The 20,451-nt window shown below is 37.5% G+C and overlaps 1 protein-coding gene across 2 annotated transcripts; it reads left to right on the forward strand.

The window, feature by feature from the left end:
- The first annotated feature begins 293 nt into the window (after positions 1-293).
- itgb7 (integrin, beta 7) lies at positions 294-19,500 on the forward strand. 2 transcript variants are annotated; one of them, XM_066664680.1, is made up of 16 exons: positions 294-774; positions 2,274-2,340; positions 2,458-2,525; positions 5,094-5,286; positions 5,406-5,576; positions 6,925-7,166; positions 7,965-8,120; positions 8,224-8,319; positions 8,427-8,516; positions 12,049-12,189; positions 13,656-13,843; positions 14,432-14,658; positions 15,816-16,026; positions 16,420-16,595; positions 18,065-18,225; positions 18,922-19,500. In XM_066664680.1, the coding sequence occupies exons 2-16, from the start codon at positions 2,280-2,282 to the stop codon at positions 18,985-18,987; spliced, it is 2,247 nt and encodes a 748-aa protein (XP_066520777.1). In that variant the 5' UTR covers positions 294-774; positions 2,274-2,279; the 3' UTR covers positions 18,988-19,500. The 2 variants fall into 2 exon arrangements, with proteins under 2 accessions (XP_066520777.1, XP_066520776.1); XM_066664679.1 differs by having other exon boundaries at positions 2,277-2,340.
- The last annotated feature ends 951 nt before the right edge of the window (positions 19,501-20,451 follow it).

Consider the following 20,451-nt stretch of genomic DNA (forward strand, 5'->3'; position numbering starts at 1 on the left):
ACAATTATTAATAAAAAATAATTTCTAACTTCTGAACATGTGTGTTCATTTAAAAAAAATAGACCAACTGAAAAACTGGTTAATGTAGGTTGAGTATTCTTGTTGACCCAGAATCATCCCCCACCTGCAGGAAGAGGGATGTGGCAACTTGCAGTGCTCCCACAAATGTGCAATATTTCACTTGTGTAGAAACTACTTTTTAGCACTTGAAATAGTCATTTGGTAAACCATAACTACAGGAAAGTGTCTCATAAAGTATAGTAATGATTGACTGTTTTATTACAGAAAATACCTGAGTATTATGAGATGCTAATGCATAATTTTATTAGGATTGTGTCAGGACCTCAGACTGATCAAGTTATAAGATGTGATAATCATAATATAGTAGGTCATAAATGCCAGCCATTTTCTTTTTGTTTTATTTAGCACTGGCAGAACAAAATAGAGAGTCTGCTCCAGGGTCCGATTTATTCCAGTTGCTTGACCTCTCTAATCATCTTAAACCATCCTGTTTGTTGAAAAAAATAATGATTTTGTCAACTATTGCTATTCCAATGTGTTCTTGACCTTTTCTTTTAGCCTATTAGTCCCCAGCTATCAACGGGGTGTTAAAAGGAAGAAGTGTTGTTTTGATATGGCAAGGAGACCGGGGTGAGTGTCTATGAGGGAAGTGTGAGTCTGTTTGTGGGAACAGATTATCTGTGTGAGTCAGACACCGTGGAGCTCTGAGAAGAAGTGAGAATTTAACATAAAAGAGTCCTCAGATAAGCCACGGTAAGTGCAACTAATCTTTTTTCCATTTAAAATAAACAGGCATGGGGCACTAGTTAAACAAAAAATCAGTGGGAAGGAAATATAAATTATATTTTATATCATAGCACTAGGCTGACTGGCAAATTTTAATGGATATACGTTCAAAATACTACTTAAAATACAGGAAATGCTTAGAGAACTCTGAACTGTGTTGTTTATATATAGACACATTTTAAAAAATTAAATATAGACATAGTTGTTATTAAGGTATATACCCTTTAAAAATGAAACTTTAAAAAAAATACAAAATACAGTAAATAATTTGTATCTTTTAATCGATTTATACTGTAAATTACAACCTCAAACCACCAACACAATCCGTCATTGCGTTTTTAATTCAACTATATCATGAACTACCATAGAGACTATTCCTAAATTATCAATAAGTAGTTTTACAGATTCCTTGACAGTTTAATGACAGAAGCAGAAATAAAACTAAACTGACAAATGATTGCATAAGTAAGAGTAATTTACCAAAAACAATTTGCAGTGAAGTACAAAACCTAATCTCTGAATATTCTTAAATACTGAAACACTTAACGTGGAACTTCATGCATATAGAATCTATCACTAGAGGAACTCATGTTTTTGACTCTTTTCTTCTCATTTTGGATATTTTTGTTCCAAAGTAAAATGCTAAATCTCCAATTTCTTACTCAGTACACTGGGAAAGTAGCAGGAATATGAATTAGTGGTTAAATATATTTCCTTTACTCAGTAATATACCTGAGCAGAAGTAAAACCATTATGAAATAATAATATGAAAATACTCATGAAACTACACATCCATCAGTGATTACTTTACCAGTGCCTGTATGATTTAAAAGTGCACAGGTCCCTTACACAGTCCTGTAAAAGATTATTTTACTTACAACACTAAAAATGGATGTGTGCTTATTAAAATTAAGGCTTAGAATGTAATTTGATCAATTGTACAGCCATAGAAAATGTAAAACTTTGTTTCACTTGTAGGCCTATATATAGCAAACAACAATAGCAGAGTGATGTGATGAATTGCTATTATTCTAGCATAACAATATGGTGCATGAATACAGACAAAAACAGAAACAATACATACAAGTGCTCTGTTCATTTGCTCAGTGTCAGTGGTGATGCTACTATTGGCCTAAATATCTCTGGTAATTCTCAGAAAGCATTATAAATGTCAAATTTCAAAACCATTTTGTGATTTGTATTTATGCTCGTCTACAGATGTAGAGGCACAATTTCTACTTTCTTTAACTTATTGACATTTAAAGGAATTCTGTTTTCAATTTTAATTGTATTTTACTTTTTCTTTTTACCTTGTATTTTACATTTTCTTGAGTATGCCGAGTAGCATTTGGACTACAGTCAGTAATTGTATAACTACAAAGCAATAGTATGAACAAATCATGACAGGCCTAATGTATTACCATCTACCCCAGCAGATTTAATTTACATAACTACGTCTCCACCAGCAGGTCATGATGTTCCTTCTAGTGGTGTTTCTTCTACTGCACTTTGTGGGACAGACGTGTACAGCAGGTAGTGAATACACATTATAAAATCAAACAGAGACATGACATGTATTTTACAGAATTATAATCATGAAATTTCTCTCTCTTTGTTTTTTTTTTATTTTATTTTCTTATTCAACATCAGTTTGTCAGCCAAAGGCCTCATGCAATGAATGTCTGCGGAGTCCAGGTTGTGCATGGTGTAAAATGCAGGTAGGTAAATGAGAAAAATTGGGAAATGTCACATTGCAAGCATTTTTTACAAAATGCCGGTTACATTTTTTTTCACACTGTGTTCCACTTGTAACACTGACCAGCATGTTGATCACATTGTAAAGATCAGAGTACTTCAGAAAAATAATTGATAAAAAAACAAGAAGATAAATAAAGGATCTTTATTTCCACATCCAAATGGTGAGCTCTTGGGCTTCCTTATTTTCTTTCCTTCTAAAAAAGGACTAACTGCTATGTAAGATAACTTAATAAAAATAAAAAACAAAAACAAACAAACAAACAAAAAAACTATTATAATGAAATGATTATAATACATATAGTAGTATAAAGTTTTCCAGATTGCAAAAAATATGGTATTATGTTAGCACACATAAATTTAGCACAGATATATCAGACACACAGAGGTTCTTTCTAGCACATGTGGACTGAAACAGATCTTTGTGGTGAGCTTAGTGCAGTGTCAGCTTCTTGATAGGGAAATACCACACATCAAATGGCAGCAACTTGTGAGTTAGAGTGTTTAGTCTGTATACTTTCCATTGGTTACATATTCAGAAAAGTTAGTACAAAATCGTTTGTGCCTCAGAATCCATTGTAAATTAAGCAATTGAATTGTTTCTGCTAATTCCCATACATTAAAACACTTAACTGAGAGGACAACACTGTTAGCAGCTGTTAGGATTTAAAATGCAAAAACAAACTTCAGACTTTCATTGTCCAATACCATATGTATATGTTTTGCCTCACTATGCCTAGGTTGTGTAAATCATTTGAATACTGAATTTATTTGAGGGTGTGAGGATGTTTCCTGACTTTTAGGCACTTTCCATAATGCCATGTCATTTTTAAGCATGGTCTGGAAATACTTGGAGGAATAAAACCCCACAGTTTATTGTCACACACATACACACACACACAGTATTCACACACATTCCAATATCGATACAAACAAAAAAGACACAGGAAAATTTGGAAAGAAATGAACTGAAAGCAACATGACATCACTGTCAAACAAAAACCTCTTGGTTTTGTCAATATTAATATTTACTAACTTACTTTAAAATGGAGTGCAATGAACTGATCGCAGTGCTCTGTAATGACCGTCTGTCAGTGAAAGAGGCTGTAAATAGTATATATTGATATATTGAGAATGTGTATAAAAATAATATCATTGTTATTAAAACATTTTATATTGCAATTGTATAATGATATGGAATTATTGCCCAGCACTAATGTTGCCACCTGTATAATAACCTATAGATTCGCAGGTAGTGTCGCAGTCACACAGCTCCAGGGGCCTGGAGGTTGTGGGTTCGATTCCCGCTCCAGGTGACTGTCTGTGAGGAGTTGGTGTGTTCTCCCCGTGTCCATGTGGGTTTCCTCCGATGCTCAGGTTTCCTGCCACAGTCCAAAAACACACGTTGGTAGGTGGATTGGCGGCTCAAAAGTGTCCGTAGGTGTGTGTGTGTATGTCTGTGTTGCCCCCTCCAGGGTGTATTCCCGCCTTGTACCCAATGATTCCAGGTAGGCTCGCGACCCTGAACTGGATCAGCGGTTACAGATAATGAATGAATGAATGTTCATAGTAGAGAATGAGAGTTTGTGTACCAAATACATTGGCTAGACAAACCGTCAAATCATTGCTAGGGATAATTCAGTAATTGCTGGATACTGGTAGGGACATCTCCTTACCATCCCTATCCAATTCTATGCCATGCTTCTTGGGTCCATCAGCTATGTTTTATTATGAGTAAAAGAGCCACACATTCATTCATTCATTCATTATCTGTAACCGCTTATCCAATTCAGGGTCGCGGTGGGTCCAGAGTCTACCTGGAATCAATGGGTGCAAGGCAGGAATACACCCTGGAGGGGGCACCAGTCCTTCACAGGGCAACACAGACACACACACACACACACACATTCACTCACGCACTCACACCTACGGACACTTTTGAGTCACCAATCCACCTACCAACGTGTGTTTTTGGACTGTGGGAGGAAACCGGAGCACCCGGGGGAAACCCACGCGGACACGGGGAGAACACACCAAGCCCTCACAGACAGTCACCCGGAGCGGGAAACAAACCCACAACCTCCAGGTCCCTGGAGCTGTGTGACTGCGACACTACCTGCTGCGCCACCGTGCCGCCCTAGAGCCACACATGTATAGGAAAAAAAACTAAATGTGTCTCGGGTTAGCAACCCCTGTTTTGGGGCAACAGAGGCTTACTTCCACATTACAACAGGATTCTGCAATCTATCTGCAGTTCAGAACTTCAGAGGTTCAATGTTTAACACACTGGAGATTTACCCAACAAAGAACTCACATTCAAATCTGTGTTTATTCAGTTGGAACCTTTCACAATAATGTCATAATATCTGAATTTATTTGGAATAGAGTTTGGTAAGCTATATCTTCAAATGGGGTAAAAGCAAACACCTCATGTGTTTAATTGAAATGAAATACCTGTAATTAAATGTCTGCAAATATCCTGGCTAATGCTGTCAGACAATCAAAATAAAGGAGATTTCTGTATGATTTAGGACTTTCTAAAGGAAGGAGAGTCTAATGAGCGCAGATGTGACTCTCTTGAGTCCCTCAAAACTAGGATGTGTGAGGGAAACATAATTAACAAAAAGGCGGATATGATACACGTGAAGGACGTCAAACTGAACAACAACCCTGAAAATGTGGTCCAACTCAAACCACAGAGCATTGAGGTCAAGCTCAGAGTTGGTGAGCCCCTACGTTTTTAAATGTGTACTCTCAGACTTATATGTTGCTTTATCTGTGCATGAATTAAAGCAACTTTCACCTACCATTTTTACATTTGTTTTTCTCTTTTCTGTGTAAAGGTGAACCATATGAATTTAATGTGGAATTTAGTAGGGCTGAAGGGTACCCCATAGACCTATACTATCTGATGGATCTGAGCTACTCCATGAAGGATGATTTAGAGAAGATTAAGAACTTGGGCCAAGACATCTTAACTACGCTGCAGAAGGTCACCCGTAATGTCCGCATAGGTAAGATTACAGGAGAGTCAGACACCTAGGATGGAAAAAGAACAACTTGTTTTATGTATCATTGTTTGTATCCAACAACAGGAAACCTCTCTTTCTCTAGGTTGAAAGGCTACATAGTTAAAGGTTTTCTGGTAAATATTAGTATTAACTTGGTGCAGTTGTAGTTCTTCAAACAACTATCTTTGGGAGATTCACAGTTTGATTCCCAGGAGAGCAGAGTTAGCCTTGCTGTCTGGATTGGAAACATAACCCCTCTCCACACACAACCCCACCCCATCACTGCTTTCTTTCTGTTAGCTGATTTGATGTTCAAGTATCTCCTAGGAATCATTTTCTAGCCCTCACCCTCCAGATGAGTGCATTGTGGAGTTGGGGAACCAGGTTCACTGGTGGAGAGTGTGATGACTAGTAACTGGTGAGAAAGTTGGGCAAAATCTTAAAGATAATATTATGCATTAAACTCACTGTAATTGTGATTATTATCATCAGGAATTTCCTGTTTTATGATAAGAATCTGCTTTGTGATGCACAAACTTACATGTGCAGTAATTCAGCATTCACAGAGTTTTGTTAGAATACAGTCAATATCATTTTACTCTGTGATTTCTAAAACTAAACTTGTGCCCAGTGGTGGTCAACCAAGTTATTGTGGTAATAGCCCCTGTGTGTAACCATGTAAATATATACTTATGATTGGTCTATTGATAGATTTAATTTCATGCACTTTATCAATGCACTAATCTTCCCACATGTGAAGTTAACTGAACATTTATATATTTTGGGTTATGCAATATATTGCAATTATAAGTTTACAAGTAATAATAATAATAATAACATAACTGAAACTATGCTAGCTGCCAAGTTCTGTTGCACTGCAGGCAAATATCAGGTAAAGGGTAGAGTGTGTATCTCCAAAGTTCAGTCCAAATTTAAGATGATATTTACAACTGAATTTTTTTCTGAGCTATGCTATGTTTTTTTTTTTTTTTTTAATTAAGCTTAGCTCACATGCTTTTACTTTGCCCCGCATCCAATTTAGTACTATGTTTTGTTTTGTTTTCAAACCTAAGTGATAAAAAAGCTGTTAATAATAATACATCTGTTTATGATTGTTTATGCTTCTGGACACATCCTCATTGGTTTTCCAGAAAGCATCAGCGGAATTACTTACAGAGATATAACATAAATTGCCACAGCTGTACTAGAAAACCAAGTGATGATGTTTGGGAAGTAATATACCTTAACATACCCTAAACGTGATATTTGGCTCTTAAATATGTAATAAACATTTTTGGATACAGTACTGGCACAAAGAGTTGAAACAAAATATACCTCTGTTGCGTCTTAGGTTTTGGCTCATTTGTTGACAAGGAGATGTTGCCGTATGTTAGCCAAGTGAAGTCTAGACGTAGAAGCCCCTGCCCCAACAACCTGGACTCCTGCGAGCCTGCCTTTACCTTTCACAATGTTCTGCCTCTGACGTCCAGAGCTGACGAGTTCAAGGCAGAAGTCAGTAAACAGAAAATCTCGGGTAACCTGGACTCACCTGAAGCTGGCCTGGATGCCATCATGCAGGCTGCTGTATGCCAGGTAAAGAGTACTTTATAAAAGATAGCCCTAACATGGGAAAGAAACAGTTATTCACTAAATAACTAGCAAGAGCATATTAAAAAATACATTATTCTTATGCTCTATATAATTTTTAATCATTATTAAAACTCAGAAGTCAAAATACATAAATATGACGGTAATAACAGGACTGAAAGTGAAAGAAAACCCAAATATAAGATTAAAATGTAAAATAAAATGGAAATTTAATACATTAAATTTGTCCAAATATAAAAACCCTACTTAGAAAAAATTAGAAATAAATCATTGTAAATTATTAATAATTTTTCATTGCAAATTTTAAAACTTGATAAAAAAAAATAGCAATGAAACATATTTGTAATTTCATGTAACAAATTATAATGTCAGGCAGCACGGTGGTGCCGCACGCAGTCACACAGCTCCAGGGACCGGGAGGTTGTGGGTTCAACTCCTGCTCCGGGTAGGCTCCAGACCCACTGCAACCCTGAACTGGATGAGTGGTTATAGACAATGAATTAATGAATGGAAGTATAATGTTGGCAGAAATTAATAATGCTTGAGTAATTTCCATGAAAATAAATAAAAAAATAAATAAAGTTGAAAATGAAAATTGTGCTCTGGATTTTAGTTACGACTGAAAAAAATCAACTCAAATTTTCAATCCGTATTCATTTACTGTTTTGTACAACCATGTTATTCATATTTTAAAATCATGACTTTAGTTGAGGTAACTTTGTCCAGCCATTTGATGTAGATCCTCTAATTTAATGATTTTACATAATGTCTGTATATTTACAGAAAAAAATCAACTGGGGGAACGAGACACGGATTCTGGTCTACACATCTGATGACACTTTCCACATGGCAGGAGATGGACGACTTGCTGGCATCTTTCAGCCACATGATGGACAGTGTCACCTTAAGAGGGATGGTTCTTATGACGGCACATCTTTTGTGAGGATTACATGCAATGCTAGAACCTCTTAGTCCCTTAAATGTAATGTGTATTATTCAGCATAGTAGCATATCGTAATACATATTATTGTGTATGTTTCAGGATTATCCATCAATAGGACATCTCTCAAGAGTTCTTCAGGCCAACAACATTCAACTGATATTTGCTGTGACAGAGAAGAGTGTGCCAGCTTATAAGGTAAGATCGTTTAACATACTGTCCAAAATGTATTGCTTGAGACTTTCTATGTTTAAAGCTCTCTCTCTCTCTCTCTTTCTCTCTCACTCACACACACACACACACAGGCACTGAGTGCGTTAATTCCTCAGTCTGTGGTTGGTGTACTGGAGGATGATTCCAGTAATGTGGTCCAGCTCATCTCTGAAGCCTATGGGGTGAGTAAAGAGTTTAGAATTGTTCAAACAAAATATTAAATATGGAATCTCACATATTTGTAGTTTAAATGCAACTAAAAGAGCACAAAAAACATAAATAACCAAATCCAAAATGGTTAGGGTTCATTGGGTTAATTTTACCTAATTTTCTCCCCGTACCAGATGCTTATAGCTTCTGTCAGTGGTTGGTGTCAGTAGTGTCAGCAGATTAATGAATGTCATGCTGCTTTTTGAAATAATCCAACCAGCCCTGTGATATTTTTCATCTCTCCCATGCATATGCCTCAGAGTCCTCATATTCCTAATGGCAAATTCATCCCATATATAAACAATATGCTTTTAGTAGATGGCAGGTTCTGCAGCCATTATTGTAACCTCTATTGAGAGCATAGATAAATAAATAAAGATGCACATACGTAGGTTTTTGTCAAAGTTGTGTAAAATAGTAAATGTAATATTTTAAAGGATAACTTTAAAAGGATAAGTTTCTGTTTAACTGCAATGTACTACACTGAGAAAAGATTTAGAATTGATATTATTCAAAGTGTACAACATTAGGTACTCGTGAATACATTTTAATAACGTCCACGTCATTGTCATCCCTTCCATTCCAGTACATTTTAGGAGAAACTGAGTTGAAGTATCTTAATCAAATGTAACCAAAGTATTATTATATCAAGCACATGAAATGCATTGTGTCAAATTGGGACATAGACGGTTTACACAACTGCTTTGTCACTTCCTCCAGATAATCCACATGACCAGACCTTTTCAGAATAATTTCAGAACTGAAACTATGACTGTATGTTCATTTGCACATCTGTGTGTGGGATTTGGGCCATGGATCATTATTATTGTCCTCATCTGATTGCTCAGTAGAACACAATTTCAATGACACAAATGCTGCTTGGCACCATGTGTTTTACAAAAGAGCAATAGTAACAGAACATTTAATTGAGTAATTTGGAAATAGATTTAGACCCACTGGAAATTAGTTGATAAGATTAATAGTATAAGTAATATTATACTGAACAAAAATATAAACACAACACTTTTGTTTTTGGTCCCATTTTTCATGAGCTGACCTCAAAGATCTAAGACTTTTTCTATCTACACAAAAGGCCTTTTTCTTTCAAATATTGCTCACAAATTTGTGTAAATCTGTGTTGGTGAGCCCTTCTCCTTTGCTGAGATAATCCATCCGCTTCACAGGTGTGGCATATCAAAATGCTGATTAGACAGCGTGATTATTGCACAGGTGTGCCTTAGGCTGGCCACAATAAATGGTCACTCTAAAATGTGCAGTTTACTTTTGCTGTATTGGTGGGATCCAGGGGGTCAGAAAACCAGTCAGTGTCTGGTGTGACCACCATTTGCCTCAGGCAGTGCAACACATCATTGGATAGAGGTGATCACGTTGTTGATTGTGGACTGTGGAATGTTGGTCCACATGGCTGTTGAAGATTCTGGATATTTTCAGGAACTGGAACATGGAGTCATATACACTGATCCACAGCATCCCAAACCTGCTCTTAATGTCCAGTGAGTATGCTGGCCATGCAAGAACCGAGATGTTTTCAGCTTCCTGGAAGTGTGTACAGATCCTTGCAACATGGGGCTGTGCATTATCATGCTGCAACATGAGGTGATGATCGTGGATGAATGACACAACAGTGGGACTCAGGATCGTGTCACGGTATCGCTGTGCACTAAAAAATGCCATCAATAAAATGCACCTGTGTTCATTGTGCATAACATACGCCTGCCCATACCATAAACCCACCACCAACATTGGCCACTTGATTCAAAACATCAATATCAGCAAACCACTCACCTACACAAAGTCATACATACAGTATGCCATCTGCCCCATACAGTGAAAACCAGGATTAATCCTTAAAGAGAACACCTCTCCAACATGCCAAATGCCATAGAATGTGAGCATCTGTCCACTCAAGTCGGTTATGACTTCCTTGAGCTTCCCTGAGATGGTATCTGACAGTTTGTGCAGCAATTCTTAGGTTATGCAAACTGATTGTTGCAGCAGCTGTCCGGGTGGCTGGTCTCAGATGATCTTGGAGGTGAAGGTGCTGGATGTGGAGGTCCTGGGCTGGTCTGGTTACACGTGGTCTGCGGTTGTGAGGCTGGGAGAATATGCTCCCAAATTATCTGAAATGCCTTTGGAGGCAGCTTATGTTAGAGAAGTGAATATTCAATTCACGAGCAACAGCTCTGGTGGACATTCCTGCAGTCAGCATGCCAATTGCATGCTCTCTCAAAACTTGACACCTGTGGTATTGTGTTGTGTGATAAAACTGCACATTTTAGAGTGACCTTTTAATGTGGCCAGCCTAAGGCACACCTGTGCAATAATCACGCTCTCTTATCAGCATCTTGATATTCCACACCTGTGAAGTGGATGTATTATCTCAGCAAAGGAGAAGTGCTTACTAACACAGATTTACACAAATTTGTGAACAATATTTGAGAGAAAAGAGGCCTTTTGTGTACATAGAGAAAGACTTATATTTTTGAGGTCAGCTCATGAAAAATGGGCAGAAAAACATAAGTGCTGCGTTTATATTTTTTGGTTATTATTAGTCATTATAATTATTTTTTTCATTAGTGTTATATATTGTTAGTTTAATACTATTGTATCCTGTAAAAATAACCAGTAAGTAACATTTTTTAAGTGGTAGCTTGTTTGGCTGTGTCTTGGTCTGTTAGCTCTGTGGTGCTGCCTCTTAGTTGCAGAAGGAATGCAAAACCAAGGCTTTGCTATCAAATCTCCAGCAAAAATGGAATGTCCTCTGAGGAGTCCTATTTGTATCTGTATTGTCTATGTCTTTCATTTAAATGATTTCCCTTATTTTGACATCCCCTGTGTGTGCAAGTGAATTTCTTCAGAAGTATATCTTTAAACTATTATAGATCCACATGAAGAAGAAACTAAATGATCAAAGGCACATACATCATTGGCACTTTGACAGCATTTTAAAGGGCTGCACATACTTTGCATCACCTACTGTAGAACCTAATGGTCAGTGAAGTAAGCTTGGCAATAGAAGGTTATTTTCTTGATTCCCATGACCGGCAGGAATATTGGTGGTAAGGGGGGATGAAGGAACAACACTGTCTCCTCCCTCAATCCATGGCTGAGATGTCCTTAAGCAAGGAACCCAAACCCCAACTGCTCCCTTAGTGCCAGGGATGGCTACTGCCATTCTGGGTGTGTCTTCACTGCTACGAATAACACATTTTGTTGTATGTTGTACAATGATAATTACACATTGATATTTTTGTGTGTATTGATATTGTCAGATCCAAACTTTGTATCCCCATATCAAACTTTTAGGAGAAGGAAAAAAAAAACACTTAACAAGTATCTTCAGTAACATGACACACCATGGGTGAATACTTGTCTCTCTATCTTTTCTCTCTCTCTCTCTCTCTCTCTCTCTCTCTCTCTCTCTCTCTCTCTCTCTCTCTCTTTGTGTTTGTGTGTGTGTGCATGTGTGTTTTGTGTCTGTAGAACCTGTCGTCCACTCTGCTTTTGGAGCAGGACCATACCCCCACTGGCCTACAAGTGTCTTACCAGTCCTACTGTAGATCAGGAGAACATAGTGAGTGGCAGCACAGGGGAGAGTGCACCGGCATCAAGTTCAATGAAAAGGTCAGCTCTGTTCCTGTCATATACATCATCATCATCATCTACTGGAGCAAAATGAAGTTCACCTTGTACTTTTGCAGTCAGCAAACATCTCTTTAGTTTAGTCCACATTCAGAGACAGGTCATTGACCGTACACCAGTCTGTTAGCTGTTTCACCTCATCATTGTACACTGTCGTTCTTGCTGATGAGACCCACCACGGTTGTGCCATCAGCGGACCTGAAGATGTGACGTGAGCTGTTCATTGCTGCACAATCATGAATCAGCAGAATGAACCGCAGTGGACTGAGCATGCAGCCCAGGGACCCAGTTCTTAACACAGCAGTAATGGAGATATTATTTCCCATCCAGACCCAGTAGGTTAAGCTTTCACATCAGGTGCTGAGGAGTGATTGTGATGAGTTCTCAACTGAAGTCTATAAACAAATTTCAGAAACAGCCTGAGGGCGAGTAGACAGATATTATCCTCTTCTTTGAGACTGTTAATAAATTTTAAGTGTAGTTGGTCATATAAGGAATCTTCATACAGTAAGACCTTCAGGTCTGCTCATGAAGGCATCTGGCAAAACAAAATTGTTCAAAGTTGTTTTTGTTTCTCAAGAAATAAACCCACTTGTTTTAACTTTGTTGTTTGAACAATAAGAATGCAGATTTTAATTAAATGTTTCAATGAACTGGAAAATCTCTTTTAAATGAATCTGTTTTACTTCACAAAAATCATTAAGCCTTCTGTGAAGGCTAGAAAGGCTCTGAGATTTCCTAATAGTTATCTATACAAATATCTAGACATGTATTTACTCTGTGTTTATTGTTTAAGACAAGTGTTAACAGCATGTTTTTGTTAAGAAACTACAAAAACTGTAAATTGTACTTTTTGACATCCCAGTGAGTGTGGACAGAAGAGAGAAATTCAAGTAAGTTCATTACTGAGCCAGTCTGGCCTGAATTAATTTAATTTATTTAAAGACATTTTCATTGGTCCAGTTTCTATATAACTCTAGTCACTTCTCTAAAGCCTATTAAATAATGTGTTTTCTGTGGCTGTAAAAATGTGATTTCCACATTTAAAAAGTGCAAAAGTTATGTGACTTCACTCTGCCCAAAGTTTATACAGCCAAAGGATGCCCTCAAAAGCATTCATTCATTGACTGTAGCCATTTTCCAGTTCAGGGTCATGGTGGGTCCAGAGCCTACCTGGAATCACTGGGCGCAAGGCAGGAACACACCCTGGACGGGACACCAGTCTTTCACAGGGCAACACACACACACACACCTCAAAACCATTCATTTTAAGTGTTTTTTTGTGTGTGTGTGTGTGTGCTCAGGGATATTACAAGTTTGTATTTCTTTGTCTCAGAGATTTCACAGCTGCTGAAACTGCGTGTACTGTTATTTGTTTTCAATATATTTCTTGTAATGGTTGACTTCAGTGTCTTCAATGTCGCTGGTTATTTGTTTGTTTGTTTCAGGTGGAGTTCAAAGTTCGCCTGAACGCATCAGTTTGTTTAAAAGAGCCTGAGAAATTTGAGATTCGAATGCAAGGAATCAGTGAAGTCCTTAAGGTGACAGTGGAGACACTGTGTGATTGTGACTGTGAAAAGTTGGAGAATTCAGAACTCTGTTCAAGAAGAGGAACCCTCATCTGTGGAGTCTGCAGGTAGTCATCATTTCTTACAGTCTGCAACGCCCCCTGGCTACAGGAAAAGGGATGTCAGTAACTCACACGCTACACAAGCTTTGTGATTAGGGATGCCTAGACATGCCACATTAGTATGATTTTTTTAAATGTTTTGTCAAATATGTTTATTATTCAGAATAATAGCAGACAATTACAACCCTGAATATATTTATATAGGTGTAAATACTGAATAATAGTTTTTCCCTCTGACAAAACAACCTGAAATTTAGTTTTGATACAGGTGTCATGGTAGGGTTCATGTTTATTATTTTAAACATTCATTTTTAAAAACCACTACACTGAAGTGAGTTGAAGAATTTCCATTTCCATTTTGTTTGTGGGATACAGACAAAAACAACATTTTGTTAAAAAAACAAGCAAAGAATTTTGTGCCCTCTATTGCATAACATGTTTTTTAAAATCCTCATCAAGTTTGTATATATCTTTTTCACATTGTGTGACTTGAATATATTCAGCCATTAATTTTGTGGCCTCTGGCGATTTTTTAATTATAATTTGAGCTCACAATAGGTTCTTTCATTTGACGTTTGGGTTTGTTTGTCTCAGCTGTAATGAAGGCTACCTAGGAAAGGACTGTTCGTGTGAGCATCAAAGTGATATGAACTCCACTAATACCATGCTGAAGAAATGTCGCTTAAAAGAAGATTCACAGGTGTGCAGTGGCTACGGAATCTGCGAGTGTGGTCGGTGCTTATGCAACAGTCAATATAACGGCCAATACTGCCAGTGTAATGATGACAGCTGTGAACGCAATGATAACAAAATCTGCAATGGTGAGTAGGAGAATAATAGAGTGGGTTGGTCAGTGCCTATGGACATAAAAATTATTGCTCTAAACAAGCAAGGGCACATCTTATTTGCACGTCTTATTTGAGTTTAATTGATTCAATGTTCTCATCATTTTACCAAGTCCTTCGATAATATTTGTGTGCGTTTATAGGCCAAAACCTTTATATTTTACATCACCATTTTTGTCCTCTCTTTAGCCCATTGTATAAAACAGGAAGTTTTTTATTGCTTTTTAGGAGTGGTATATGAACTGTATTCTGATTAGAGGCACTGCACTGTGCCTTACTCAAAAAGCAGTCCAGGTTCAAATACTGCCTTTTTCTTTAGTGTGAATTAGTGGTGCTATACTGAACAAACTACTGGGTACACTGTCAGAAAAAAGTAGATAGTAGATAGGTTGTGGGTTCAAGTCCCACGCCGGGTGACGGTCTGTAAAGAGGTGGTGTGTTCTACCCGTGTCCGCGTGTGTTTCCTCCGGGTGCTCCGGTTTCCTCCCACAGTCCAAAAACACGTTGGTAGGTGGATTGACGACTCAAAAGTGTCCGTAGGTGTGAGTGAATGTGTGAATGTCTGTGTCGTCCTGTGAAGGACTGACGCCCCATCCAGGGTGTATTCCCGCCTTGCAACCAATGATTCCGGATAGGCTCCGGACCCACCGCGACCCTGAACTGGATACGTGGTTACAGATAATGAATGAATGAATGAAAACTGGCTGTCCTGCATCTTAGTTTCTTTGTATGCACAGGAAATTGAAAAGTGCACCTAATGACTACCCTTTTAATTCAAATTACTATACAATCACATTTTATTGTGGATAATATTTCTGATATGTTTTAACCTGGCATCCTCCCACTGGATAACACATACATAATTATGTTTCAAATAGGTTTTCTGCTATTCTGTAGTTACATGGAAATTGTCTTAAAATGATGGCCAGCAAGTGTCTCAATGTTACAAATTAGGCAGAGAGGGAATAGACTGAAAAAGTTTGGAGTACTCCTGTAACATACTTTAAGAAATAGTGCATTTAAACTGAACGTGAGCCATTAAACACAGGTCTCTCTCTCTCTCTCTCTCTCTCTCTCTCTCTCTCACACACACACACACACACACACACACACACACACAAACACTGTTACAGGACAAGGTAGATGTGAATGTGGCATCTGCAATTGCAATGGAAATTACACAGGCTCTGCATGTGCTTGTTCTACAAACAAAAGCATGTGTGCAAATAAGCATGGAATATTGTGTAGTGGCAATGGGGAGTGTAAATGTAACGGCTGTGTGTGTAAGGCTGATTTCATGGGAGAAGATTGTTCTCAATTTGCCCCATCCTGCTCAACATATATGTGAGTATTTTATTTAATTCATTTTATTTTATTTTATTTTATTTTATTTTTTATTTTTGCATCATATGGGTTTTTAATAACCATATAGATTTAGGCCATTGATTTTTACCTAAGTGAAATGTATTATAGCGTGCCAAATGCACTCAGTTAACTCAGTTAAAAGTGAAAAAAAAGATCTACAAGGACACATACATATGTTTGTTTGAGAATGTCTATAGCTATAAAATAAACAAATAATAACGATATCTTTAATAATATGTGCCATGAATAATTGAGAGAACAGTAACTTGCTGTTAAAATCAAATGTATGAATCAAAGTACAATAATTTAAGTACATGTGTCAAACATGTTTGTGCAAACCACTGTCTTAAACTATGTCAATGATTTATTTAGACCTTGTGTAGACTGTACGGTTAAGTCTGCAAAAACCTGCTCTGTGCTCTGTGAGTCAATGGAGCTAATCCACCTGAAGGGTAATCATGAACTGAAGTGTTCACATGAGGGGATTATATTTGACGTGACACGGAAGGAGAACGGCAAAATATTAATCAAGTATGCAGATCTGCCTCGTAAGTACTGCATGTTTTTAAAACATGTTTAATGCTAAAGTCCAATATGCGGATCTTAAGTTCCCAACTTTCATTCTGCAATAATTTCCGATTACAATTGCTTAAGCACAATTTTGAAAACTGGGTTAATTTTGTACAAACACTACACAAAATTAGCACAAACACACAGAATTCGCAGACCACTTCAGATCTTTCACAGAATTAAACACTTCATTCAAAACTATACAGTAATTTGTAAAAACCCAATTCTGTCACTATGGCACACACAAGGTTCATGCAATCTTATTCTGTCTGAACCAGTTACACACTGCTGTGCTCAATCTAAAACAGATTTAAAAGTTCTGCTTTTCAAATGACACAGTCTGGAGATATTATTAAAGTGCTTAAATAACCAAACACAACACAATACCAGTACTGAATCTGATATACATTTTGTAACATCAGTCAATACATACATTAGTTTCCAAAGATGGCATTTTGCACTGAATTTCATGTTTGGTCAGTTGTTTCACAGATATAATTTGTAAAATGATGTCTAGAAATAGCAAGGAAGGGCCATCATGCTAGATTTCTGTGCGCAAAGCAGAGAAGTGTGTTTGGTAGTTTGCAAATCAATCTGTGTAGTGTTTTGTTAAATGTGTGAGGGTAAGAATGTGCTTAAATTTTGGCAGATCTGGGCTGAGGTTTTGCTTCAGAGGGTCAGGTTTTACTAAATTTGAGTTCTTTTCTATGTTAGTGTGTAGCAATTGCAAAAATAAACTGATTATTTTGGGGATGATTTTGAGGGGGAAAAATAATCCTAATATTACCAGGGCATACACCAGAAAGCCTTAAAAAAAACACAAATCACTTCTAAAATATTAAGATGTCAATGTTGTTTTTAATCAAATTAGTTTAGTTTAATATATTAATGTAGTTTTGTACCCATGTCAGCATAGATTATGTGTATATAAAGTATGTAATTCATGTTTACATAAATTATATTTCCAGAGGATTGATTAATAAACAGGGCGGCACGGTGGCGCAGCAGGTAGTGTCGCAGTCACACAGCTCCAGGGACCTGGAGGTTGTGGATTCAATTCCCGTGCCCGCGTGGGTTTCCTCCGGGTCCTCCGGTTTCCTCCCACAGTCCAAAAACACACGTTGGTAGCTGGATTGGCGAATCAAAAGTGTCCGTAGGTGTGAGTGTGTGAGTCAATGTGTGTGTGTCTGTGTTGCCCTGTGAAGGACTGGCGCCCCCTCCAGGGTGTATTCCCGCCTTGCGCCCAATGATTCCAGGTAGGCTCTGGACCCACCTCGACCCTGAATTGGATAAGCGGTTACAGATAATGAATGAATGAATGAATGATTAATAAACCTGAGGATACACAGGTATTTGTCAGCATGCTAATAACTAATACAAATGGGACCAGTAGAAAAAGAAAGTTACTATTTCCAAAATTAACTTACACTTGTTCCTTGGTTTATAGAAAGCATTGACAAGACCACGGTGATAATTGGAACTTCAGTTTCAGCCATAATTTTGATTGGCATAGTCATCATTATCATCTACAAAGTCCTTCTTGAGTTGTATGATTTGCGGGAATACCGCAACTTTGTAAAGGCACAGGAGGAAACCAAATGGAAAGAGGTCTGCCTCACACACACACACACACACGCACACATGTACACACAAACACACTGCATACTTCACATGACTCTACACACAAATTGCTGAAAGCTAGTGAGATAGTTGCACCAGAAAAACAAAGCTATACCAACACCTACAGCAGCATGCACTGCTAAGCAAAGAAACAAATAGAAAGACAAATGTAGAAAATTGTGTTTCATTCCACTGTTGAACAATCTCTGCTTGACTCCTCCAGCTGTGGTCAGGCTGTGCACAGTGTTTTAGGAAGTGACTTTGGAAAGAGGGCTGGAAATATAGGGGATGGAAACATTTTTCATTTGGGAATTTTCACCAAGTAGCTTACACATGCTGTTCTCTACAAAAGTACCCGATCCAGCGTTAATCTAGTTGTATAACTGAAAGTCCTTTGAAACAGTACACTCACTGAAGTGGAAAACAGACAACCCTTTACCCATAGCTTGTAAATAAACCAATATTTTTCTAAACATATTTCAACCAAATATTTTCTACACTGATAAAGCCAGTAGAAATAGTAAATAGAAAAAAAAACCAGAAACTTAATTTTGAAAAGAATTTAGAAAACTATTTGCACATCATTCATATTTGTAAAGTTGTTCAGATTCAGTTCAGAATAACATTGAATATTTGAGTAGATTTTTCAACAGTAATTATCATTTAAACTTTTATGCCTTTCAGACACAGAATCCTCTGTTTCAAGAAGCCACAACAACTGTGCTCAACCCTCTGCATTCACAAGATTAATGAAGTCTCACAATCGAAACTAGGAACTGGAGAAAAAAGGTTCTCCAAAGGATGTCATTGTGTTATAAGTGTAATATATGGTGAGGTATCTATGAAATTAGTAATAATATTTGCATAAGTGGTAATTATAAATACTTACTGATGTTTTTGTATTGTCCTGTCTGAGAACAATGTCTAAAATATTAATTAAATGAAAATTTTGAATGTTTTGTGTTTGATTCTCCTGCCTGGAAAACTGGACAGAGTACGCTGGGCAAGGGTGTGACCCAATTGCACACTTAATACTAACTAGATTTTGAGTATAATTACAAGTGGCAACGTTGAGTATACTAATAAAATTTAAAATGCATCCTTAGAACCAGTCAATTTATGCTAATGATACTGAAACTGATAACTGAAACAGAAAGTTTGGAGCTTGAAAAAAAGTATCTCTTTTTATTAAAGAAAAATACATAAATGTAACCATCTTAATTTATTATTAAACCGAAACAGATTAAACTATATTATATACATAAAATACATACATGTGTTCTCTGTAGACATTGTGTTAATTTCAGGCAGAAAACTAATAAAGCATAATTTGAATTGGGTGTGCAAACATTCATTGTACATGGCTAAAATAATTACCATACAAATACTCAATGATATATTTGTGTTTGAAATTGCAATACCATGAAGCAGTGGCGGATGCTGGTCTTTTAAGGAGGGGAAGCTCAGTTGCGGCCTACATCATAAAATGTTTCGGTTTATTTATACATAAATTTTACCCTCCGCTCCTTTTCAAGAAAATGATCTATGACCCTGTTGTACCAACAAGGCGTCTTTTCCAGGGACTTGACTAGTGTCCTCTCAATGGCCAGCAGAGCTAGGCTGCTTAAATGGCCTTGGCCCACGTGAAGTGTGTCCGCCTGTGCTGCCACGGATCGCTACACCAAAGGATCGCTGATTCGCTCATTTCGCTGTCAATCAAAAAGGGATTCAGCCTCAGACATATCATCCAATCATCATGCAGAAGCTGAGCATCCGGGCCAGCCGAGGCCAGCCCACTGCCCCATAGACCCCCAGAGACGCTGAGCGTCCGATGGGTCGGACAAAGCCCAGCATTTATACAATGACTCATCTCGTTTCGCTGCACTTCGCTGCTTCGCTATTGAACCCGTTTGAAGCACTGTGAATCTGAGGGAATCATTGAGAGGAAAGCCGCGTCTTTACCAGTGATTCTGAACAAAAGTTGAGCGTGTTGTAGTGCATATTTATTCAATGACATGTACACACAACAGTATATATTTGATCACTTATTTTTTTGACATTTTAGAGGAAGCTGAGCTTCCCTTGCAGTCTTAGAGCAATCGCCACTGCCATGAAGTCATATATGATGTTTCATTTTTTATTGTTTGATATTGTATATAGCCAGTTGACTAAAAAACATGGAAATTACATTCAGTTATATATAAAGCAACGTTC

The sequence above is a fragment of the Hoplias malabaricus genome, chromosome 3 (genome assembly GCF_029633855.1).
Source record: "Hoplias malabaricus isolate fHopMal1 chromosome 3, fHopMal1.hap1, whole genome shotgun sequence".
In the NCBI taxonomy this organism is placed as follows: Eukaryota; Metazoa; Chordata; class Actinopteri; order Characiformes; family Erythrinidae; genus Hoplias; species Hoplias malabaricus.